The sequence below is a fragment of the Salminus brasiliensis genome, chromosome 10 (assembly GCF_030463535.1).
Source record: "Salminus brasiliensis chromosome 10, fSalBra1.hap2, whole genome shotgun sequence".
Classification (NCBI taxonomy): domain Eukaryota; kingdom Metazoa; phylum Chordata; class Actinopteri; order Characiformes; family Bryconidae; genus Salminus; species Salminus brasiliensis.
In genome coordinates this window covers 13399804-13426937 of record NC_132887.1, presented here as the reverse complement: position 1 = coordinate 13426937, position 27134 = coordinate 13399804, and the positions used below count along the sequence as shown (strand labels likewise).

At 38.2% G+C, this 27134-nt stretch overlaps 1 protein-coding gene across 1 annotated transcript; it reads left to right on the top strand.

Annotated features, from left to right (window-relative positions):
* Positions 1–21148, top strand: ephx2 (epoxide hydrolase 2, cytoplasmic). The gene is made up of 19 exons (XM_072690342.1): positions 1–205; positions 279–363; positions 539–695; positions 1795–1985; positions 2289–2411; positions 4330–4398; positions 6039–6134; positions 6275–6353; positions 8010–8044; positions 8158–8184; positions 10846–10931; positions 11128–11239; positions 12373–12447; positions 14989–15025; positions 16038–16140; positions 16702–16771; positions 17195–17275; positions 17409–17467; positions 20873–21148. The coding sequence occupies exons 1-19, from the start codon at positions 108–110 to the stop codon at positions 20955–20957; spliced, it is 1668 nt and encodes a 555-aa protein (XP_072546443.1). The 5' UTR covers positions 1–107; the 3' UTR covers positions 20958–21148.
* The last annotated feature ends 5986 nt before the right edge of the window (positions 21149–27134 follow it).

Here is a 27134-nt window from a genome sequence, read left to right as displayed (position 1 = left end):
TACCAAACTTTACTGTGTGTATTTATAAACAAAGGGGTAGAAATGATAGCACTCATTATCTAAAGCACCCATCGGGTCACACAGCTTTGTCCTCACGCTGAAGTTCAATGTTTAAAGCTGTGCTGTTCGGGCTGTGGGGTGGGGTGGTCACCCCTCACCCGCTACAGGCTTTTCGTAAAGTGGAAAATCTTCTTAAGCTTCCCAGGTAAGTGTATAACTCTCCTTTTCTGGCTCCTGATGAAACTGTTGCAGGTTAAAGCAGGTCATATTTCTTCCAGGGATTTCATATTGAACACCATTGTGAAGAAAGGCAATGAGAACGCCGTGTTTCGAGCTGATCGAGGAAAGCTCACCCTTACACAGGTGAAACTTTGCTCTCTCCGTGATTGCACATGGTACAAAGTTCAATTCTTGATGTCTAGTAAGTCTGTTTAGGACACTGAGAGGTTTATACACAACATTGGGAAATGTCAATACTTTCCAAATGCTTTTGGCATCGTTATTGATTTTGATCTTTCTCTTGGTCCATTGCTTAAAGATGCTCCCTGAGCTGGAGGCTGAGTGTCAGAAGGAGGCAGCCAGTCAGGGATTCGCTCTGCCTGCCCAGTTCTCAGCCCAGAAGCTCTTTGATGAGGTAGTTCAGGTGGAGTTCAACGGGCTGCTGCTTGATGCTGCTGCCACTCTTCAGCGCCAGGGTGTGTAGCAGAATAACTGTTGTGAATTACAGGTTTCCACAAAGGCCTGGGTTTGAATAGCCCTGTACAGATTATGTACGGATCTTCTGCTCATTAACGTTAAAGTATCTGGTGGATTTTAGGATGAGATTAGTTAGGATTATGACCTGGATTAGGTTTAGGACCATACAAATCAACTCAAAACATTAACCAAGGGTCTTCAATTCTTTCAAGGTTTCCAGCACAGTTTGACATTTGACTCAAACAGTGTCTGTTAATTGTCAGGTTTAGTAGGTGCACTGTATGGACAGAAATATTGGGACACCTGCTCATTCATTGTTTCTTCTGAAATCAAGGGTATAAAAAGAATTTTGGAGCAATACTGTGAGGATTTAATTGCATTTAGTGACAAGAGCATTAATGAGGTTAGTATGCTGGATAATCACCTCCCTACCTCATCCCCAACTCCCTGACTCATCCCAAAATGACTGGATGAAGCACCAACATTCCAAAGAGCACAGTTCCACTGCTCTACAGCTCAGTGTCGGGGGGCTTTATGCCCATCTAACGTACGTCTGGCAAAGTGTTAGGCAAGGTGTCAACATGTTCATGTTTATTTGCTCCACATTTTATTTGCTCCAAAGTCCTATTCTATTGGCAGTACTTTCCTACAGGGATAAGACAAGCTATGTGTGTGTGCATTTGCACATATGTGTCTTTAATGGGTGAAACATAAAGGGCTCTATTTTAGCGATCTTTAGATGAGCCGCGATTCGTGCACCCTTTGCGCAGGGTGTAAGAACGGGTCCAAAGTAGCTGAATGCATTAATTAGAACGGGTGTCCACAAACATTTGGGTATATATTGTATGTTTTGAGGAAGGAAACCACCAAACTGTGCTGAGCACCAGCCTTCAAGGAGTTGAAGAATCTTGGTTTAGGTTTTAGGTTGCGATTCAAAATAATACCAGGATAATAATAAGATAGAGTTTAAGTTAGGTCAGAAGAATCAGGTGGATGTATTAGATGTATATATTAAGTTAAACGCAAAATGTGCATAAACAAATAAAGTACCACTAGTGAACGATTCTATGGTTTCGTTTTCTCTTGTTTGTTCTTAAGGCATACGAACCTGTGTCCTGGCCAATATGTGGCTTGATGACAGTCCTCAGAGGGACAGTGTTGCTAAAATTCTCTACGTCTTGGAGAGCCATTTTGATCTGGTGGTGCGATCCTGCCAGATTGGGGCAAAGCTCCCTGAACCTGCTATGTTCCACTCTGCCTTGGATAAACTACATGTTAAACCGCATGAGGTAGGAATTATGTATTTGTTTTGAGACACAAAATATGAGCAAATCATATATGTTCGAGCCTTGTTTCCCTACTTTAGTTACATGGGTTTTTGCATTCAGCTAATTGGTCAAATGTTTGCAGAGCCACCTGATGATCATACTTACCTACACTAAAAAAACTAATTTGTAAACACTTGTTGTAGATCTGTTTTCTTTATTCTAACATGATTAGAATTACTCCAGTTTTATTGCAGTATAACTACAATTTTTTATATTTGCTAATACTGTTTATTAAAAATAGTTATCTTTATTGTTCTTGTTCAGGCTCTCTGGCTGGATATTTCTGAAGAAAGTGTGCAGACAGCTGAGAGCTTGGGCATGACTGCTGTTCACATTACTGAGATCAGTGAAGCACTGAAGAAGATGGAAACACTTACAGGGATAAAGGTAATCAGCAGCTTTAGTTCTGACCAGCAGTATTTCACTAAGTGCTGCTTTCTGATCTTTTTTGTTTTGTTTTTTTTGGTTGTTTTTTAAAGAGTCTGCTGGTCTCACTAAGTAACACTTAGTTACTTAGTTACTGAGTAACTGCCAGTTTATTAAATAGGCTTGCAATAAACCTAAACTCTGCACTTCATGTGTACAACTGCACTTCATGTGTATGCAGTTACTGAGTGTAGAGTTCTGTTGCTGCACAATTGATCAGATCCTCTAAACCCCATTTGTTAATGGAAAAGCCAGGCAAGATATCCGTTATCAGCATAGCAGTGTCTGTTGTACTAGTTCGAGATTGTCAGGCACACTATTGTTGAATCTTAACCCACCTGTTGTGTTCATTTTGTGTTAACTTGTTTTGTGTTCTTGGCTCATTATATATGATTAAAAATCCACAATAATACATATGTTATCACCTAATGTTGTGAGAGATTCTTAATTAGCTGAGGTTCTTGTGAACTTTTCTGTTAATGGCCTGTAGACCTCATTGACCTGAGCTCATACAACTCATGTTTGAGTAAAAAGAGCTTCCATTTTTGATTATTTTGACTGAAACAAATATTCAGGTGAAACATAGTGCACTGTTTATCACAGATAACTTTACATTAACATTTATTTGTTTTGAAATCATTAAAAAATCTTTTAGTGCCACAAAATAATATATAAATGGACCGGTAAGGTTTTATTTCTAAATTAAGGACCAAAATTACACTTAAAAACTTAACAGTATTACAAAACTTATGTCGAACATGTTAAAGAACCCATAGAGACAACTAGAAAAGTGTGCTTTGGAAAGATTGTTTGATTGTGCAACAGGTTGATTGTGCAAGTGGTTCTCAAGCAAAATTACCATGCAGTTCTCACTTCCAGGCAGTGGTGGTTGCTAATTTCTGTGGTACCCTGTGTGGTTGGTTAAGTGTTACTAGTGTTCGAATTATCTGCAAACAAGAAGGGGGCACAAACCTGTGCAGTCTTCTTTTGAAAACTCTGGGTATGTTATTAGAAATGTTAATAGGCATGCTGTGTCTGTTTTTGTCCCGTGAAGGCAAACTAAAATCACATCCAGTAGGTCAGAAATTAAGGTTATATTAATAATAAAAAAAAGACAACAAACAATTTTGTGTATATCAACACATGAATACATTTCTGTATTAATTCAGTTTAATATTTTGTACGAAGGGTCATAGATATGACAATTCAGTGAAATACCCTTAATAGTTTCATTTACTCATTTACTAAATAATTATTTTTTAGCTTGAATTTTAACTTTTTCTACAGTGGCCACAACATTAGATGTATGAATTAGATGAATGTAAAACATTGCATTTGTCATATGGTCATGAAAGCTGTGACCATTTTGTCATTGTTATACTCTTTGTGGACTCTTTATTGACTATCGGTCATTCCTTTAAAATAATCATGTTTATCATGTTGCGTGATCACTAGGCTATGTTGCTTTAAAGCAGTTTTATGGTGTAATTAAGTAGGTATCACAGCTATACTAAAGTGTCATTATGCAATGCTTTTTTTTGCAATTCTGTAACATGCATGATAATTTATGAGCTTTTTCTGGCAACCTGTGAAAGCTTTAAACCACATGACAAACATTCCCAGACTTAGGCATATACTAGAGTCACCTGAAATGGAAATGAAATTAAAAAACAATGAAGACACCCAGTGATTATAACAAATGTTTTTAGAGTGCGGTGTGAAAAGAAATGGGAGATAAAGCTAGGGGGGCATATGCAGCTGAAACATAGATCAGCAGGTCAATGCAATGTCAGGATTAAGAAAAGGTTTTACTTGTTCCTGTGATGTACAGTTTTTAGTGTCAGATGTTCAAATGACTAATGTTTTGTCACATCAATAGCTTACAGATGAGCAGAAGCCTCGTGCTTGTAGTCCTGAAGAAGTCAGCCATGGATATGTAACTGTCAAGGTAAAGTAATGTGGCATCATAATGCCAGTGTAATTTTTGGTTGTGGGTAGTTATTAGGGGGTGTGTATTTACAAGAACCTGGCAATATGGTACGTATCACGATACAGGGACTTCAATTGTATATATTGCCAAAAACCATATTGCAATCCAAGGCTATATATATAATTTATTATATATTTTATGAAAACATATATAAAAACACCAATGTATGCATAAAATCTGAGTAATAGAAAAATTGACTTTTTATGCAGGCAGAACAGTGGACTCTGTTCCATAAGACAACGGTGTTATCTAGCTGTTAAAAACACAACACAAAATAAACCACCGTCTGCCACCAATTTTTGCATGTAAATTATTAATTATTAAAAATCCTATGAGAATAGATTGAAAAACATATCATGATACAGACACATATCTATATTTTCTTACACCCCTAGTAGTCATGCATCTAAAATCTATCATACTCCAGTAAATATAAATACTGTCTATATGTTTCAGGTTACTTGTGATTAATGTGATGCTTGATCAGAGACCAGTTCCAGACCTGGAGCCATCCTAGCATACATTATTGTGTTTTTACTTACTATACAGTGCCTTAGACATATCATTGGCTATCACCCCCTTTTTGTGGTTAAAAAGGTGTGTTAGAGCAGAGATTGCACAACAAGATTATAATGATTTTTAGCTCTTTGTCTTTGTCTGCTTTGCCATTGTTTTCCTCCCTAGTCCTATCTCTTGTTGCATCAAACTGCTCATGCTTGTGGTGTTTTTTTGCTTCCTCCTATCTCAAACCATTTCTCATGCCCCTCAACTGTGTATATTATGTTACCAGCTCTTGTCCCAGGTGTTTCTAGCCTTGTCTTGTGTATAAGAAGCAATTTAATTCAGTTTTGTTATGTCTAGTCTTGTGACTTGTGCTCATTCACTGTTTCTTCGAAAATCAAGGGTCTTAAAAAAAAGTAACTGCCTCGACTGTCCAGGGTAGGCTTTCTTTCAAGTCATCCCCAACTCCCTATCCAATCCCAAAAGTATTGGATGAAACACTGTATTATTCTATAAAACTCCAGCTCCACTGCTCCACAGCTCAATGCTGGGTAAATTTATACCCCTCTAGTCCACGCCTGGCATCAGGCATGGTGCCAATAGATTCATGTTTTTCTGCTCCAGACAGTTCTTTTCTATAGACAATACTTCTCTACAGGCACTAGACAAGCTGTGTCACTGTGGTCCCGTGTCCCTTATAGACATGTTCTTTCAGTGATGGGTTGTAGTGTAGAAAACTAGAAACTAGACTGGCTTGTTATTCCACTGCTTGCTGCTACTGAGGTGATATATATTTCCATATATATTCTAATGGAGCTTAATCATCTACGTGCTGGAGGGGTTATTAGTTGCGCTACAGGGTGTGAAAGCATGCAGTTTCCTTACTGTGTTGTTTCTTTGTAACTGTAACAGTAGAAAAAGAACATTTTCAGCAGCTCTGAAGAGTGTGGATAAGGTGTGGATGTTTGTTAAATGAATGACTTGTCATGAGTAGACCATCACCACATCTCAGCCACATGCTTCTGTCCAAACATGTAACATTAACATAAAGTTTCAGGAGTCAACAGGGTGAGTTACAGTCTTTTCATATCTTTTAGCCAGGGGTAAAGATGCATTATGTGGAGCTGGGGGATGGGCCTCCTGTTGTGCTTTGCCACGGATTCCCAGAAAGCTGGTTTTCCTGGAGGTACCAGGTAAGACATTGCCATGGAAGGCCAAGCCAATTATAAACTAAAAACATGGACAAAATAGTCTTGTGGACTAAAAGCTTTTCTAACAAGGCAGCATGTTAAAGTGGGCAGCTATTAATGACAGATAATTCTCCCACTGTCAGATTCCGGCCTTGGCTGATGCTGGGTTCAGGGTTATTGCTCCAGACATGAAAGGCTATGGTGACTCCTCTGCTCCAGTAGGTCAGTCCACATTATAATTATAGTCAGTCCACAATGAATTGCTCTTTTTAAATGTCTTAATTTTTATCTTTCTTACTGTTTGTTCCTGCTACGCCATATCTCTACTAACCTTATCTATATTCTGCCTTATTTCCAAAGACTTAGACGCCAAAGCATTCTTAGAAGTTAGATTGGAATAAAATCAGGGTTTTATGAAGCTACTGAAAGTATATGGTCAAATTGGAAATGTGGCTCCCTATCACTTCAGTTCTGCCATTCACTCTCATCCTTCTAATCAATGCCCTCTGAATTTCAAACCAGTAAGATCTTTGATATGTGAACCAGACAGTATTTTAGTGGCATTTTAATCCTGGCTCAGCTCTTGTTGAATGATCTTCTTTTTGTAGATCTTTTGGGCTTTAAGGGGAAGAAAAGAGTTACTTTTTACTGCTTTGTAAATTTATGCAATGGAGAAGCAATGCCATTACTTTGTATTTGCCATGAGATTTCCCATGACTTACTGAGCTTATGATGACCACATATAATATAACCACCATGGCAAAAGATAAATATTATGTTATGTTATATTTTAAGATTACACAAAATAGATTAAGGCAAATTGGGCAGATAATGAAAAAGAAAGTACACCTCATTGATGATAAACCATCACCTGCCAGATTGCCTTCCCTTACACTTACTGTATCTTTGTAATGGCCACAACCAAATTGTTGATGTATGATTTAATCCTTAATTTTAAAATGACTATAAAGTAGAAGTACATTGGTTTAGGAGTTGTGGGCTGATGCCAATATCCAGTATTTTGTTATGTGCATATTTGGATACATAAACATTTATTATATATATATATCTTTAATGTAATGTTTTTTTTTCCCTCCCAGTTTGGTTATTATGAATTCCCAACAACTAATTAGGGCGTAAGTTGACATCTCATCTGGTTATGGTCTCTTGGACCCGCATAACATCTAAACAATGTAATGTTCCACAGTAAGAAACATCAACATGATATGAGAGACATTATACAGAGCTTTTTTTTTAAATACATTTGTTAACCCCTTGAACCCTAGATATATTATTCAGTTATTAATATTAATGCAGAAACTACTGTGAAATATTTGGTTACTGTTTGGTTTAGCATATCTCTATTCTGGGGCCTATAAAACTGATGTTCATTATGACACTAATATATAGTTATGGCAGTAAAGAACTGAAGTGAGGGCTTACATACAGGATCTAGTGGGTTAATTTGGTCTTTTTTGCTTTTCTAAACATTGTTATCAACCGAGTGTTTTAAAGGATGGTTTTAATACTTTATTATTTTCCATGCATCTAATGTCATGTGGCTTTCTATATTGGTGATGTTGTCATGTGCCACACATTCAATTTAAAAAACAGCATGCATTTCCAAGCAAGTATAACACCTGGCTTACTGTATTTTGGGTCTGTTCATGTTGTATGGTGATTTAGACACCATGCTGGGAATGAAAATAAGAATAGCAGTTCTTTAATACCTTACATGTTGAGTGTTTTCTGTCTTTTGGGACTCTGACTGAGAGTGTTCTGTGGAGCAGCTTTCAGCCTAGTTATTGCTTCTTTTGTTGCTTTATTGTAGTTGAATATGAACAGGTAGACTGAGCAGTTCTGATTATCTATTTGCAGAGATTGAGGAGTATTCCCAAGAAAATCTTTCACAGGTAAGGTCATTAAGGCTCTGCGCACACCACTGTACATGCAGAAATTGAGTAAAATTATTTTAGCATAACATTTCATATAACATTTCATTTCATTTTATATTTTTCATCTTTAGGATCTGGTGACTTTCCTGGATAAATTGGTATGTATGTTACTTGTTTCACACACACACACACAAATGCGTATATATACTCAATTTAATGAAAATCAACTCATTAATATATTTCAATATAGAACGTTCAACAACTAAATAAGTAAGATTCAGTCTCTGAAAATGCAGGATATTCAGGACACTAGAAAGTGCTGACTATAACTACCTTTGTTTGAAATATAAATTTAGCTGCAGGATTCCAGACTGAATGAATATATTCTGTAAGGTCCAACATTCTCCTCTTCCTGTTCAGGCCAGAAGGCACAAAAAGATGTTTATGAGAGAAGCTTTCCTGCTGGACTTCATACATTTTAGCTCACCATCACAGACACTGCCTTTCAGTGCTGACTCACACACATTGTTACAGTGGATTTAATTCTCTTGTAAGAGTCAAGGTTGAGCAGTGTGAGAGTTTTGCCTTTGGTGGTGCCAGGAGATTAGCAGATTTGATTGAGGAATTGTTAGTTCATTGTATTCCCAAGTTTAATTTAAGTTTAATTTACTATGCCTGAAATGTGTCTATTGTATTGAAATATGACATTCACATTTGCATTATAAATCAGCAGTTCTACACCTTTATCTTTGTACCATCATGTGTTTGGTTAACAGTTCTTCAAGTTGGGCCAGTTTTGTCTAAACTCAAGACATATGATACCCTTCCCTCAGTAATGTCTCCAGTATTTCTTCAGAAAGTGAAAGAGATTGGATCTCTTATTTTTAGTAAGCCCATGTAGAAACAGTCCCAGGTGTTGTATAAGACATTTGCAACCTGTAGGCTTGTTAATTTGTTTGCTCTTTTTTAAAAAGTATGAAGGGACGGGAGCAAAGTCTAACTATAATAGTAAAATGTTATTAAAGGGGTATTGTTTGACACATATTTGATATTATTGATCTTACAGTGAAAATTAGTAAAATACATGAGCACACTAGATACCAGCAGCAGTCTGAGATTGAGGTTTAAAAAAATCTCCTCATGTAGAACATCATTGATGAAACTGATGACTAGTTGACTTTTGCTCTTATTTTTTTTGTTTGTGTGTGGATTGCAATAGAGGCTAAGGATCATTCAAACAGGAAAAAGGATAATTTTCCTGTTTGAAGATCCACTGTCAATCATTTATCAAAATGAGTTCTTTAGTGAAGGTACTGATTCTATTTAGAATCATGGCAACTCAAAAAGGCGTTTCTCATGCCCAAGTGGCTATCAACTCTTGTAGAGGGACCTTTTAAAAAGAGTTTTATATATCATCAGGAAGGCCTCCATTCCACTGTACTCCTTTTTAGGTACTGCGTTTTGCTTAGGGTGTAGATATTTTGCAGAGACTTGACAAATTTTGACATGTCCTGGAGTTTGAGTGTGTGGTGCCCTGTGACTTTATAAAGTTTACAAGGCATCAATCACAGTTCCCTTCACAGTCCTTTTGGTGGTTTGTTTTTCTGTGGAAGTTCTTTTTCACTCTTGTCATCGAATTTGGTCCAGTTCCACTAATTTCATGGTTTGCAGAGTCTAGAGCTAAACCTTAAAATAGCTTGTTGGCTCAGTGTGACCAACTAATCATGTTTAGGAGACCTGGTGACCCAAACATGCTGCCAGCATCTGCACCTTTCTGGCTGTAGCTCTTAGAAGCATGTTTGCTTTTCTCTTTGTGCATGTTGGTAGACTGATTTTGTGTCAGAATTTTTGACAGAAATATTAATGTATTTTTGAGAAACAGTTCTTTTAACAGTTCTTTATTCCAAAAATTAGAAGGTTAATTTTAAGTATAACATCAATCAGAACAACAATCATTTGTCAGTTTTTTCCTAGGTCCTAGAGACTAATTTCTAGTGTATATGGTATGGTAAATGCAGTTAAACAATTCAACATCTGAAGAGATTACAGACTGTGAAGATGTGACATCAAATAGCAGGGTTGAACTTGAACGGATATGATTTACTCTCCGAGAATAACAGGATGGTGGGGGAAGGGGGTGGATGCAAGACCGTCACCCTATTCTGAGGACAGTCATTATCCTCTAATTAGCCACTGCTGTTGGCAGTCTAATCAAGTAAATATTGTCCAGAGTAAAGTGAATTATGCTGGTGGTTGGAGTGATTGTTTTGATTTGTGAGGTTCTGACTGAAGTGGAGTTGACTCCTCAGAGAGAAACAGAGGGTAATGTGAACTGTAATTGTTTTGGCTCTTTAGAATTGGTTAGTGTCAATCAACTAAGGCAGGATAGCACATTTTCTGTAGCCATTTGTACACACTGTTAGGGAAAAAGCGAAAGCCAAATTTCATCTGTGTCACAAAAATGTCACAAATAGTGTAGATGGTTGTCTTTGTCTTTATCATTCCAGAGAACACAGTTCTACTGCTCCACAGCTCAATGCTGGGCAGCCCTGTACCCCTCTAGCCCACACCTGGCATTAGTCATGGTGCCAATATGTTTATCTGCTTCAGAAAGTCCTATTCTATTGTAAATACTTCTTTACAGGGACTGTACAAGCTGTGTATGCAATTGCACATCTATGTCGGCAATAAATACAACTAAAGTCGCTGAATGCATCCATTAGAAGGGGTGTCCACAAACGTTTGGACATTGTGTATTTTTCATGGAAGAATGACGACTGTCTGGGCAGTGTTTTATATGTCTTCTTTCTTAAATTCAGGGCCTTGCTCAGGTTGCTCTGGTGGGCCATGATTGGGGTGGTGTGCTGGTTTGGAATATGGCTCGGTGCCATCCAGAGAGACTGAGGTATGGAGTCCTTAATCATCCAGTATACTACTCCAAGTGGACTACTCTAAATGCAGTGTTTGTCAAGTGTAAATTGTATAATATAGCTTACAAGTTGTGGTCAGGTTAAGACCTTGTTTGTTTCTGTTAAGCTCTTCATCTGGACACGCAAATTTGCTTGTACTGATCGTTTGTTTCGAATTATCTTTTTTTCAAGGGCTGTGGCTTCTCTCAACACTCCACTATTTCCTGTTGATCCAAACACGAATGCAATGGAAAAGCTGAAGTCTATGCCAGTTTTTGACTATCAAATATATTTCCAGGAGCCGGTGAGTGAACATACTGTGCCTTGTGAAAATATTCAAAGTAGGGGTGGACAATACAACCGTCATCGGTTTAGTTTAGATTTAGTGCAGCACAATGTGTAAAATATGGAAGAAAATTTGTCCTCATAATTTGAATTGCATCCTTTGTAAAAGTTTCACCTCAACGCATATCACGCAGTCTATGTATTGAAAGACTCTCTTTGTGCTTGAATGTTTAATCTTTTAATCTTGAATCTCATTAATAGCATAGCTATTTAACAATTACTTTTGCATTTGGAGTTTCTGTATTTTCTTATCGGACTTAGATGATCAGTCCATGTTGAGTAACATCAGCATCAGATATGTAGAGCTTGGTATGTAGGAAACCTCTGCTTCCAAAAAAACTTTGATACCTTTGATATCTCATGATACCTAGAAAAATACCATTGTAGATTAGATTACTGTTAAGTTAGATAAGTACAAAGTTATGTGATTTACTGCCTCCAAAAACCCACTTGCCAGTAATAACAGCAGTTGTGTTTGAATTCATTCATCCATGCAATTGTATTAATTAGTTTAGTTGTTAGCTGTTGAACTCCTGATTAGTTTGGGGGTGTGGGGATTTGTAGTCAAACAAATTCTAGCGTATTAAACGGACAGGATGCAAACCCCTTAAGTTCTAATGCAAATATATTCTAACTGCATCCTTACATGGAATTGTACATTATGCTTGTTTAGTGTCTTTCCATTAGATTCACTTATTTTGAATTGGAAGAAATTATTTTGGTGGAAGAAATAGAAATAATTACTTTTGATATAGATAAAAATATGAATGCTGTAAGTTTTCTTTTTATAAAATATTTACTAAGGGAACTCACTTCACAATATTTCCCCTTTCTTTATAAAAGACTCTATGAAAGTGTTGACTGTAAATGTAAATATGTCCTGTCTGATGAAGCAGAGTTACTACAATACTTCAGCAACCACTACAGTAACTAAATAATGCAAATTTTAAGACGTCATACGGCAAGGCAAAGTAGAGCATTGTTATTTCTATAGCACATCATACACAAAGCCCCTTTTAAATTAGGATGAAAAAACCCATCAATGTAAAAACAGAAACCATGTACATGTGTTCTTTCTGCCTGTCTGAGCAGGGTGTGGCAGAGGCTGAGCTGGAAAAGAACCTGGCCAGGACTTTCAAACTAATGTTCACTGGTAGTGATGACCAAGTAAGTCTTACAGTGCAAATTGTGTAATCGCACAGCTACCTGTCTCAGGTTAGTGTATCAATTTTCTGATGAGCAGTGAGAATCAAGGATTCTATTTTTCTTGAATTGAAAATGCATTTGGAATGGGGCCCACTCAAAAGTGCATGAGAGGATAAAGGGGATAATATATGACATATAATAGTGATATATAGCACTAGAATAAAGAACGGCAAATTACACATTTACAATAATTGTCATGAGGCATGTAAAATATGCACAGATCTAGGGAAAAAGCTGTTGAATACTCTTTGTTCTTGACTTAAACAAATATCTTATATCTTATATGTCTCCCACAAAATAGGCAAAGACTGCTATACTTAGTGGCCTACATTTTGCCTCTTTTTCCTCCTCTTTTCTTTAACACACCTAACTTCTCAGTTTATTAGTAAGGCATTTTACTAAAAGATTGAAAACCTCTGGCTTAGGGCATTTAAAGGTGATTTAAAGAAATGCATGTATTGTAAGTTATTGCATTGTAAGTTGTCTTTTGATGTATTAAGAGTAAGCACGTGACTGGTTGGGGTGGAAAATGCTCAGAGTTCAGTTAATAAGCCCATCTACAACCCTGGTTTTCACTGGTTTACAGCGCTGGCAATAAATACAGGGCTTTCCCTTCTAGCATGTGTTTAGCTCCAGTTGGGTTTAGCTGAGGTAGTCTAGGATGTTGTCTCTCCATGTCAACAATGAAGAGGTACGATTGTGAAAGCGTTTTAGCCTTTTGCTTGAAAGTATGCCGAATATTAGTGCAGACACTGCAAACACTGTCTGGTTCACATAGCAATTTGTGTTCCAATAACTACCAGAAACTGGAGGTGATGTGCTGCTCCCCAGTATTAACACCATCGTATTTTCCAGAAGCGTTTTTTTTTTTTAAACTCTGGCCAGATTTTCTTTGGAAGGAGGACACAACAGTGTTTGAGGTTTCTGGTGTTTCACTTCCATGTAACAAACTCTCAACATTCAACTATGTCAGGAAAAATACAGGATGTATGACATTCTAGGGCACATTTAAAATGTTTTTTTGTGTGTCAATGCAGTAAGTCATTTGCTATTAATAAATCTCAGGTAATGTGCATTTTGAAGGCAGATTTTGAGTTGAGGAAACCTTTTGTTAGTTGAGGTTCATTGAGTAACTGCTCTTAACAGACTAGCTTAATACTCCTAGTGCCTACAGACATTGCAGTGAATCAAGCACACAGCACATGGAATTTGCTGAGAGTGTTAGGTCAGTTCTACACCACAAATGTCAGGTCTTAATTCAGAAACCTCCTTTCTTATGTACTCACTTAATCTTTGAAAGAGGTTATGAGGCTCAGCACAAAAAGACATGCACTAAATATTGCTTAGTCAGAGAAGTGCCATCTATGGGGATTTTGCTGTCGAAGCATTTTTCCTTAAATTGAACAAAATACAGATATGCCCTAGAGCCTTAATCTTGCTCCTATCTCAGAATAGCACCCGGAATTGAGGATGAAAGTAGTGTGAAGGGGAGAAAAAAAGGTGTCTGCTTTACATGCCTGTGAACTCTCTTCTGATCTGTCAAGAGTGCATACAGAGTTTTTATCACGGGTGGTGTCGGCAGGCTTTCCATATTTACAAGGTTTATCATGGCCGTCAGAACGCAGTGCTGATGGAGATCAAACAGCAGGCTGTGTTGCTGTAGCTGAGTGACTTGGCATCGTAATGAGGGCCACATAAAGGCCCTCAATCCAGGCCTTCGCTGCTGGTGTAATGAGTCACTACTGACCAGCCAGGCCATCACTCAGCCAAGCCAAGACAGCCGCAGCGCATCCTAATGAGTACGTGGGCCAGTGGCGTGGGGGCCTGGTCAGGGACCCTGCGCTGATGGCAGCCTTTTATCTCCACGCTTGCCCCTGTCAAATGGAGGATATCATCCGCTCACTGAGGGGCAAGACCTCGCAGAAATGCTGCACAATAATTACTGCCACCATTTGTTCCTCCCCCACATGCACAGCACCCATAAATGTCATTTGCTCCACAAAGGGGCGTGGTGACATTATTACAGGAGCCGAAGCTCCAAGTCGTTATAAGCAGGGCAAAGGTGTGATAGATTTGATATCATCTCACTCAGTAGCAGCTAATCCAAGAAATACTTAAACAGGGACTTGAGATGGTATCAGTGAGAACTAATTAAATTCTGAGATTTCAGATCAGTCAGATATTTAATAACTGTTAACATTCAATATGGAGCCCCGGAAAGATTCAGGATAGAACAAAAGATAAAGCAATGTTTCCAAGTAACATCACAAGGTTAAGGCTTATATGACAGAGAAATCAGGAGTGATCATAAGTGTGGTGTAGTTCAGATATTGTACAAACAATTGCTATCCCCTTAGAGTAATCAAATCTGGGCTACATTTTCATTCCAGTATTAAATCTCCATTCAGAATGGTGTGGTCTCTAGAACTTGACTTTAACCCCATCATTTTTGTGTTTGGCTTTTCTGTGAAGCTTTCTTTTATATGTATTTCTTTGTCACAGGCTGTTAAAGTGAGTACTGCAGGGGTCTGTAAGAAAGGTAAGAAAGTGTGAAGCTACAGTTGGGTCCAGACGTTCAGGACTACAGTGGAATTATTATTGTTTTATTAACACACACACGCACACCTTAGCAGTTACAGCACTGGGTTATTGATCACAGGCTTGTAGGTCCAGTATCCACAGCTGCAAAGCTGCCACTATTGGGCCCTTAACCTTCCCTGCTCCAGATGTGCTGTGGCATGACTGACCCTGATATGATATAGGTCATTTTTATGTACAAGATCACAAGAACTGCATATTCAAAGTCCTAGATATGGCCATATTCAAAATAGATACCATGTAACTTGATCATTATTGGATACTAATAATAGTAATATAAATGATGGGAATAAAAATGGTCTGTGGTACAGTCACATAAAAAAGACATGCAAGTTAAAGAAAAAAGTGTGTGCTGGCAAAATTGACCAAACAAGCACACCACAACACAGATCCCATCTCCTGTAATCTCCAGAATTGGGAGGGCACTGGTAAACTACACAAACTAAAGCACACTCCAACAAGAAAGGATATTTTCTAAGTTGGCAGTACCTGGAAGAATACCTGAAACTAAACACATCCTTAACCCACAGTTCCAAAGTTAGTGAATGTGCAGGTAAAAATACAAATTCTACTTTCACTTAAATTTTTATATTTGAGTGAAACATTTTATGAGGAAAATTGTATTAAATAAGAAAAGAATGTAGAAAAGAAATATTTTCACTAGTGGTCTCAAAGTTCTGGACCTAAATGGGCATTTACATATTTGTAGAATTAATTTTACTGCATCAGCAAACCTACAAGTAAATTAATCTTTAATGTTAATTGTATTTTTTATTTAATTGCATTGTTTGTGTGTTGTGTACTTTAAAATACTGCTTGGTGTTTTTTTGTGTAGCCTGTGAGATTATTGTTCATATTCTTCAACATTCCAGAGAATTGAACTACTCTTTTTAGGCACATTGGATGGGGTCTTGTGATACAGTACATCATTTGTACTTTCCTGTACCTTTTAGGAGGTCTGTTTGTTGGGTTGCCAGAGGACGTTCCTAGAAGCTCCATTCTGAGTGAGGAGGCTCTGCAATACTATGTGCAGCAGTTCACAAAGAGTGGATTCAGGTACACAGAGACAGAGAAGAAATGGTCTTTAAATTCATGATCACATTTCTGCTCATACTGTAGAATATTCTTCATACTTGTCATGTTTTGATGTTACTCTTGTAACAAAATATTATGTCACTAAAATAATCATTTCATAACAGTCTTTTTGGGCAATTTGTATCTGTCATTTTGTCCTGAAAACACAATGGAAGGCAGCTGGCGTTTTCATACTGTATGAAACTGGATTTGAAAGGTTGTTAAATGACAAATATCAATCAAATATATTTTAAATATACATTTTCAACCCCTTAACACTCCAAGGCTTATTACACACTATGATGTAAGGTCTGGTGTAACTTCTGTAGAAACTGGTGGGGCTATTTTTTTGGTATAGAAGTTACACTTTCAGCCCGCTGGAGAGCTATAGGCTTTTTGAGGGGTTCTTAAAAATCTTAAATATTAAAGTGAGCATTTGTGCTTTTGATTATGCACAGACACACGCACACACACACACACACACACACACATGGTTGTCAAAGTTTCTCCCTATTGCAATGAGAAAATATTTTTTCTCCAAAGGGGTCCTCTCAACTGGTATCGTAATGTGGAGAGGAACTGGCGCTGGCTGTGTTCGAGGCCAAGGGGCAAGGCAAGTGTGCTCCTGCTCCTCTAGTTCTGCTCCAGCTCTGACACCATCACTGTCAAAAACACCCCAGAGCCCTGCACTTCAGCAAACTCGCATGGAATTAAGCACAATCATGCACACTGCACACAACAGATGGCCTCCGCTGCCTATTCCCTCACATCTGCTCTTGAGAGGCCAGGCTTGAAGTGCTCTGTTGCACCCGCTACATCTCTGATAAACATATTTCCTTATGCAGTGAATGCAGAACACAACCAAGCCTCACTAAGTGCGGGGCTCTTCCCCTCAGTGGCCATTCTGTTCAATTGCCTGCTATAAAGACAGAAATTGTTGCTCTTCTTGCTGTTCTTATCGAGTCTGAACTGGTTGTTTGCACTGTGATTTAGTGTCAATGGTACAGAACACATCCAACATTTTTCCAACATGCAGATCCTGATTCCAGCGTTGATGGTGACTGCAGGGAAGGACAAGGTCCTTCTGCCCAGCTTTAGCGCTGGCATGGAGAACATTGTAAGTCTATTGTTGAGACTTTACATCTTTCTCTCATCTTTTAATCATTTAAAATTTTTTTACACAACACTGTATCATGTAACGCAGCGAAATATGGGTTACTCGAGCTGATTCAGTGTGTTGTATTTTGAAGATTTCTAATTTGGCAAGGGGCCATATTGAGAAATGTGGACACTGGACCCAGATGGAGAGGTACGTAAACTTTGTAATACTGTACAGATCAAGGGCTTATCGTTCATCTGGCTGGCCATCCGATGACCATCCAAATGGCTATAAAAACATGCTCTTCAGATAGAGACGATACAGACAACCATAGCCAGACACTCCTTTTAATGATTGATCTACTTTACGGTGCACCCACAACTGACACAGGTAACCAGTTGTGTTGTTTGTTTAATCACCATAGAAGCATTAATGCCAATAACCAGACCCCCTGGAGCAGCCATGCATGAGTCTAAAGTCACCATGCCCAGTGCCGTAGATCTATAGATGGGTATGAAGCACCTCAGCACTGGGCTGTGGAGTAGTGGAGTGTAGAGGATTGGAGCTCCAGCCAATATCTCTGGGATACTTTTGAGTGGCATTTTTGATCTATAAATGATCATCCATTAGCAGTATCTGACCTCACTCATGCCCATGGCCAAAAGCCATCAAATCCTGACAGCAATTTTGCAAAATCCAGTGTAAGGCTTTTAGAGGTTGTTACAACCCCCTTGTTATTACCCTTTATTTTAAAAGCAGTTATAGGAGTCAAGGAGTAGGTGTCTACACAGTTTTGGACATACAGTATATTATGTACATCTGTAACAGTCTTCTTTAATGAACCTGATTAAACCTTGTATGGTTTATTATTCAGTAAAAAGAGATTTCTTTGCAGCAATGCCTGAACCACTCAAAGAGTCTTTCTTTTGAAGGCTTTCAATTGAGTTGACTTATAAGGGGACTCTGTAAGCACCTATTCGTGGTTCTTCTGTGATATTGCTCCAAAGAACATTTTTAACATTTCAGCCCTATTTTAGAAATCTTTAGACATGCCGTCAACCGCACACCGCACAGCTGGATTTAGGGCGTCACTGTGTTTTTGCTACTGTAACAATGGGAAGAGTACGCCTTGCGCGGCTCAAAGCCACTCATAAGGCATGTACTAAGTGCTATAAACCAATCAGCATGTCACTTAACATTCCCTTTAAGAGCCAGGTGCGGTCTGACTTTGGCGGATTGCTATTTCAGTGGCACATCACACGTGGCCTGGAAAGGCTTGCTAAAGCGGTGGAGCGTCTTGCCTCTAGAATAATGTTATTTTATATTTTAGTTTCTGTTTATTGTTGATGGAAAAGTTTGCATAGCTGCCAACTGCCACAGGCTGTGGGTTTGTGCACTGCTGCGTGTCCATGTGTGCGCAACAAGCGAGGGTGTACATGCATTGGAGACGCGCCGCGACTGCCAAGATATCAATGAACGCCTGACTGTTAACGTCTGCCTATGGTGTTTTCAGTCAATGGCGCAACTGTGTTTTCAGTTGCCAAGATAGCAACACGCCAGAAATTTACTTGAACACACCTCATTTCGAGACACCATGCCTATCAGCGTAGATATATTTGCAAGCTATTTAAACGACGCAGGTAGAAGACATATAAATAGACTGTTGGCAGGGTGTAAGGAAGTGCCCAGAAAGTTCAATAAAATGTTATTGTTTTCAGGAGCTTACATTTTATGATCTGTCTGTGATTTACAGTCTCATTAGTGATTTAAAAATATTAAGCTCTTGTTCAAGTAAAAACTACTTATTTACCTCATTTTCAGTTCAGTTTTCTTCTGACCCTTTGTCATTTTTATTTTATATCAGTTTCCTGTACTTGAGAGCATACAAAATTAGATTGCCATTTATTTACAAAATATATTGGCAATGTGTTGATATCTGTCATAATTTCATTAATCTCAAAGAAGGCTCTTATGCTTATGACCTAAAAGCAGAAACCATAATCCACGATTTCAGCAGGATCGTGCAGGCTCGGCATTGTGAACTCGGTCAAGGCACATGTAAGGTAGTTAAAACATCTGCTGTCACTACAGTCAAACCACAAATCTTGAAAATAATAGCACCCACTGCTCTCAAGGTTAAACAACCCAACCTTTAATCCATTTCACCAGAAGAAATTCTTCAAACCCTGACTTTGATTAAAAGCCTTGGTCTGCTGAGCTCTTCCCTTTTAAGAACAGATGCATTGTTTATCAACATATTGTGAGGTTCTGGAGCCTTGCAAATAATTGATTAAGCGACAATAAGTGTTAATACACTGCACTAGTATAATGCAGTGAATGGGTTACAATGTCCCAAATGAACCTAGAAAGCCCCACAGCGTTAAAAGTCATTGTGGTGGAAGTAATGCATGCTTTAGGTTACAACTACCTCTCACCCATACACACTACCATAAAGACAGATGATGCAGTTGCAGGCACCATGTCAGGCATTGTAGTTAAAGGGGGTAATGCATCCATTAAATTGAACAAAAAATGTTTTTCCATTTCAAATAATAAATTAGCAGAATATAGGAGAAATAATGTTTCTGCTAACCTACTCGATTATGCAACCAGGCTGCTTCCTGTTTTAAATTAAAATGCATCTTTTTTGCAGTGTGTGAGTAATCCAAGTCTTTCTGTAATAATAGCCAAGCCATATTTCTAATTATGGTCATTATTAGGGCAGCACTGGAAGAGCAATTATTTAAGCATCTTCTCCACTCAGCTGGCCTGAGACCATGGAGCACAGCCTCTCAACAAAATACTTTTTAAAGTGTCTCAACCTCAACCCCTATTCTCCTCTAAAAGCATCGAGCAGTTGGAGACTTTTTGACATTGGGAACCTTCCAAAAATTATGTGCTTCCTTCTAAAGAATGAATGAATAATCTAGTGGCTATTTACGTACAGTCTGTAAAAAGAAGGGAACCTAAAAGGTTTGTCTTTTAATCAGTACCATAGGTTTTATTCCTGAAACCATATTACCATAGGGCCATTCAGAAACCTTTATTTTTAAGAGTGTTGGTTAATCACTGGATTTGTGATGTAGAATGTTATAACCATGTGTGTTACAACTGTAGTACGTGTGTTGACAGTAGTGTGTAACAATACTAAGTGTAAGATAGTATTTTTAAAGCAGTGTGTTACGACCTTAATGTGTAACAACAGCAGTAAGTGTGTAATGACTGTAGTATGTTATGAAGTGTGTAAGGACAGTACGAAGTGTTACAACAAAGTAGTAAGTGCTTTACTACTTTATGAAGCATGTAGCGTTATTGGTGTTGCTGCAGTAAGTGTGTAACTATGCATTAAGTGCTTTATGATTGTATCAAGTGTGTCACAAGTGCAATGAGCGCTTAACGATTGTAGTAAATGCTTTATGACTGTAGTAAGTGTGTACTGACTGCAGTAAGTGGGTAAGTAGGTTACCAAAGGTAAATGGGTGAAAGTTAAACAGGTGAAAGACATATTAAACATTTCTGTGTGCTTAAATTCAGGTCTCCGCTCTGCCAACCTTATTTTACAGTTTGCAGTGAACCACATGTTGTAGTGTTAATTTTTCTTGTTGTGATCATCAGGCCGGCCGAGGTCAATAAAATCATCATCTCTTGGCTGAAAGAAACCCACGAGAAAGCATCCATATCTGTCTTCCCAAAACTGTGAGATGACCCTAGCTTTGTTTGGGAATGGACAGCTGCAGCTGGGATTTAGCAGTCTTTCATGTTCAATAATAATTTTCTGCTTTTTACAGTACTGTGCATTGATCTAGAGCACTGCATTATTTCTCAACATGATTAGTTTACATCATATGAACTTTGCATTTTAAATTCCAAGACTCATTCTTTATTAAAAGCTTCGCACAAAGCAAAACAATAAATGGCCATGTGTGTCTTTTTAATAAACTGCATCTTCATCACTGTGTGCACAGAAAACAGCTTGAGAAAAGCATATCACCTCCCTGATATGAACTCTCAGCGGAAACATTAATCCTGTTCCAACTCCACGGTGCAGCGCTAGTTCCTCACAGCCAGTAATCAACCCATTCAAAGCTTGCACTGTTATCAAGATTGGAAACAAGGCGCTAGCTGTCATTTCCTGAGGTGTAGCTTTGATTACAGTCATGGAAACCAGCCCCTAAAAACACAGTGCAGGTCTCTTTGTTAAGGCAAGTTGATTACTATGACCTGGGTCTGCCTCTTTTTAATCAACCGAGGAGAGGAAGGCAGACAAGGGGCACTAGAAACAGCATGCCGTTGTCTCCTCCATTTAAAACAGGTGATCCTTTCAGAATGAAGTCAAAAGTTTAGCACATGAAAGGGCAGGGGTTGTGGCTGAAGGGTCCCTTAATAATGTCACGATCGTATTATGTTTGTATTTTTTCAAAAACATAATGTACTGAATCAGTGAAGCAGGTTATGCTGGTCTGTAATTCTATAATCAGACAGGGAAATGGAACCTATAAGCAGAACCCTCATGTGATCGGTGTAATAGATACTACAGTACTACAGTTGTAAAAGTGAGGGTGCTCCAGTAGGTTCTTTGAGCAATGCTGTAGAATAGAACCGATTGTGGCCCACTCAGTCACATCACCACTGCACTTAGTAAGCAAACAAAAGCTAAGAACACAACAGCATGAAGGGAGACGTTCTCCCTTTTAAATTTGTATTTGTGGCTCCATGAATGCTGTTGTGCGTTCAGCTTTTGCTTGCTTTATAAAAGCTGTCATAATATGGGGACTCAGGGGGCCACCATTAAAAACCACTTGTGGTTCTATTAAGAACATTTTTGTAACAAAGATATTATATAGAACCTTCACTTAAAACAATATAAAGGTTCTTCACTCATGCATCTCCATTACAATCGTAAAAATCATTGAAAACTCCTTGAAAGCTGATTTTGACTCAAAAGTGGGTGACAGCTCTTTTAAGTAGAGATGCATAGTACCTCACCATGACTAAGTTCAAGTACTAAGCACTAGACTGAGTCCATCTTCATGTAAAAATATTCTAGTTACTTTGGTGAAATAAAAGTAGCAGCTACAAAAACTACTGAAGTGCTAAAGTCGCTATAGGAGATAGCTTCTGGTGCTTTGCCTCAATGACACTGTAAAAACGCACATTTTGGAAAATACTACCAGCACTGTGATTCGAGGAGGAGTTTCTTAATTTTAGAGTGAAACACTGTGTTTGATCATTTAGTCTGTGACAGAAAGGGGTCTAACTGTAATTGATTAGATGGTTTAATGAGGGAATCAAGCCCTTTTCAGATGCTACAGAAGCATGACAATACTGACATGCTGGATTTACTTTGAGGCTTTCACAGCAAGGATAAGTGCTCTCAAGGGACAGTCTGCAGGGTCAAACTGAGGAATGTCACACACACAACATCAGCACTACTAAAGCCAATTCAGACCTGCAAGCCATGGCCATTGATTCTTAGCGGCACTGTCCAGGGGAGTGAAAAACTGGACAGATGGTGAAAGAGACGATCAACGGAAGGGAATGACTTTCTACCAGATAACTGGAAGTTCAAAATAAACCAGAGTAAATGGTAAATGATGAGTTAGTTTAGAACAGACAATATCCACACTAATGCACAAGCATCATGGTCACTAAATGCACTAAATACTTTAGATCAGTATTTACAACCCTGTTTACTGATTTCTTTCCCTCAGATCAATGCAGACGTCACATTAGTTTGAAACACTGGCTGAAGCTCCTGCCATCCGTGTCTTAATAATGGACCCTCTTGGGTCTGTTCTTCTAGCCATTGTGATTCAGATTGAAGTTAACTGGGTGGCTCTGTGTTTTTATTAATGTTCACAGAGCATGGTAGGAAGGTAACTGCTTTACTGCATCATGCCTTACACCTATCTACACCCTCCATCTGGTAGTGTAGTTTGCAGCTTCTTCTGCCTTTGTCTGTCGTCTGCTCCTGTTCTTCAGGTTGCAGCAGCCATGGTTTCTTTCTTGCAGTAGTGGGAAAAAAACAGCAAAAAATAAAAGAAATAAGAAATAACTCTGCTGAACAATCCAGCTTAACACTGGATTTTGCTTGTAGCTTGTTCCAGATGGTCAAAGCTGGTCTTTGTTAGTATAGGTGGTTAAAAAGGTGTTGATCATGCTAATCATGCTGGATATGGTGGTCATCCAGCTTGGTCAGAGTGGTGGACTAGCCTGATTAGGTTTGTCATGCTGGTAGACCAGTTAAATCATCTTAAATCCAGTAAAAACAGACCCTATGTCGGTCAAGAACTGCTTGATTAGTTTGACCAGCTTGAAGTATCCATAGCTGTTTATTAAAGCTATGTGTGTATGTGTATATAGATATTTTTATTTAAAAAAAAAAAAAAAAAAAAAAAAAAAAATATATATATATATATATATATATATATATATATATATATATATATATATACATATTACAATTCTATCTTAAAAGAGAATAATTTTAATGCTCCACTGACTTGTATTAGGCAAATCTTTGTTACTCCAGGCTCTGCTACACATCTGCTACAGCACTGTGTAACTTGGTTCTGCCTCAGTCCACATGATTTATACATTTTCTGTTCTGTTAGGTTCTGTATCTCTCAGCTTGTCCAGAAATGCATGTAAAATGTGTATCCTTTAATGGTGGCTCAAAGCATTAATTTTACTTTCCGACTGTAAGGGAGAGTCCAGGAGCAAGAAATAGCTATTTTTGGATAATGCTGCTTTCCCAGTAAATCGTAGTAAATGTCTAGATTCAAACATTCTCAAAGGTAAAAAGTTACATATTTTTTGTTTTGTTTGGAGGTGTGTGGTACTAGTCCTCACCCACAAAAAGTAGTTTTATTTTTGAAAAATCTTATGATAAAAAATAAAAATGACTTTTTGATGCTCTACATATAAGATATAACGGGTAAACGAGTTCAGTATGTTTCCAGAACCTCCACTTTAACCCTTACAGCTCAGCTTTCAATGTGAATGAAAGTGATTTTTTTTTCCCAGAATGTGAATTTTCACAGTGTAAAGACCCAGACTATGAAAAGAGAAAGAGGCACATGTGCTCATCTGCAGCAGTATACTGACTAATAATTCAATCCAGGAAAGCTTTCCAACTGCTGTCCAGTTGACAAAAACACCAGTAGAGTCTCTGCTGAGCTCTCAGCTGCGTTTGTACATGCGATGCACTCCCCCAATGAGTTTATTACACGATTTAATCTACCATCCGCACAGCACACAATAGAGAATGAGCCTTAACAGATGAAATTACTGTTCCGATTCAGTGACTTTGTTCAGAGTGATTTTCCCTTTTATTTCCCTGAGGGATTTCTTTTCTTTTCCAAAGCCATGAAACTAAAATATATAAATAAAAGCATCAAAGGAGCGTTTGTGCAAAACTTCATTCCTCAGATCTATTTCATTTCCTTACACTCTTAAAAATGAAGGTGATTCGATGGGTTCTTCAACCAAAGGGGTACCATAGAAGAAGCGTTTAAGCATTTTTTGGTTTGTAAAAGAGATGCTGTGTAACGGTTTTAAGTTCATGTGAGGCGGACTGGACATTTTGGGCTCAAAGACTTCCACTGCACAGAGGACAGACAGTCAGGTTGGTAAAATCAGCCTGATCGCTCTGTCTGTCTGTCTTTGATTGATTCAGGGGTTTTAATGCAGCCTCTGTTGTCATCATTGATTGTCAGGTCGGGGCATTAAACGGTGAAGCTGACTTGATGAGAAGAGTTGTCTCTGAGAGCAGTGATTAAAGTTCAGATTGGTCTAAAAGATTGCGACTTGGTGAAGTGTCACACTTAATACAGCAGGACAGTTGCATTACTGCAGGCTCATTACAGAAGGAGGCTCTTAAACGCTCTGGCACTGTGACTGTGCCTAAACCAATTAACTTCCTCAAATAGCGACATGGCCATGAGATTTAGCATAGTTAAGCGAATTATGCAAATGATTATGAAGTGCCTATTTAGTTTGACTGACTTTTGAAATGAAACACACAGATGACCGTCTTAAGCAGCCAACCTCAGAATGTGGGACAGTAAGAAGGCACTGGACACTGGCGTTTCCCATCTAATTCATCTTTAATTTGCTATATACAGAGCAAAGTATCACACAACAGCAGTTTTCCAATGTAAGAGTTAAAACATAGAGCCACTTTATTAGAAACACATAATTCTAATGAATGTATTCAGCTACTTTAAGATACACCCATTGCTGACACATATGTGCAAATGCACACACACACACAACACAGCTTCTCTAGACCCTGTAGAGAAGTACTGCCAATACAATAGGACTCTCTGGAGCAGAAAAATATAAACAAATGCCTAATGCTATCGCCTATGGTTTCTCAACCCTGGCTTTTGCACATTTTAGAGGGTCCCCTGCTTTTAACACACCCCCACAACTCTGAAATGATCTTTAATGAATTCATTAGTTGAACCAGGTGTATTGGGAGAAGGGAAAACCTCCAGGACCAGGGTCTAGAGAGGTATAAAGCCCTCCCAGCTTTGAGCTATGGAGAATGCTGGTGCAACATCCTGATGTAACTAACGCTCTTGTCGGTGAATGAAATCAAATGCTCACAACAATACTCAGTAGAGACAGTTCCAAGCAGGACAAACTCTTTTTTAATACCCTAACGTTTTCAGAAGAAACAATCAACAAGAGGTGTCCTAATACTTTTGTCCATACAGTGTACATCATACATCAACTATAGTTGTACATCTGCACACTGTACTCCATCATTTTCTGACCTCAGGCACAGTGGTGTTGCTGAGGTTATACTCACATGCAGTCTTGCTGCTACATCAAGACTAGCCAATAAGCCCAATATCCAGCCAAGCTTGGTCCTTTGGTCAGAAATTGACCATTGAAGGAAGGCTAGAACATTGTAACAAATGCTGCATTGTAACAGATGGGCTACAGTCTGGACCTACAAGGTAGGGGTTTCTAATAAAGTGTCCAGTGAGTGCACGACAGTGTCTTTGACAGCCAGCAGCTGCACTGCAGATGAGGTGCTCTGCTGTGGTACATGGAGAGCTGCTGTTGTTCTTTGTCAGGGCCAGTGAAATCCCACTGGGCCGTGGTGGTACTGCTATGAGGCTGTTGGCCTTTAAAGTTTTATTTCATCTTTTTTAACAAAAAAAAAAATCATTACAATATACAGACATGTAACCAAACATAATTTTAAATATGACAGACATTGGGTTATGCTAATTATTGATCTAATTAAACCCAATACCGCTTACACATTATTTTTTAAGTGCAAATGAATGTCAATTCCTCTATTTCACCATACAGAATCTATCTATCCATCTATGATAAATAAATGGAGAATTATTATTATTATTACTTCATTTTTGGTGTTTGGTGTTAGTGGGCTACTTTGATTATTATTTGATTGTTATATTGTGTTGTTTTGTAAAGCAGGTTGTCTAAACTTTGTAAGCATGGAAAGCTTTAATATAGTCAGTAATTAAGTTGGAAAAGCATGGAAGGCTTTGCTATGAACTATATATATATATACACTTTTTTGGCTATTCTTGGAAAAATATATAGTTGAGTGCAACACATATCTCACATGAAAAATAACTGCAAACAGATGTTCATATGATCCTATTGACATGCGTTATCTCTATTTCATTGATTCAAATGAAATCTACACTCTAAGCAAAAAAGCCTTTATATAGTACTGAAAAAAGGTTCTTCGACTTTTCACAACAATTGTGAAACTGTTTTGCTGCTATATAGAACCATTTTAATGGTTTAATCTACAGCAATCATTAAAAAACCTTTGTTTTTGTAATTGCCTTTACTAAAGAACTCTTGAATAACTCTTGTCTAAGAC

Excerpts from the sequence above, each read along its gene's own strand:
- ephx2 (XM_072690342.1), top strand. The coding sequence starts at position 108 with ATGTTTAAAGCTGTGCTGTTCGGGCTGTGGGGTGGGGTGGTCACCCCT. Across the intron at positions 6,354-8,009 it reads TGACTCCTCTGCTCCAGTAG|AGATTGAGGAGTATTCCCAA; the intron begins GTCAGTCCACAT and ends ATCTATTTGCAG. Across the intron at positions 12,448-14,988 it reads TCACTGGTAGTGATGACCAA|GCTGTTAAAGTGAGTACTGC; the intron begins GTAAGTCTTACA and ends TCTTTGTCACAG.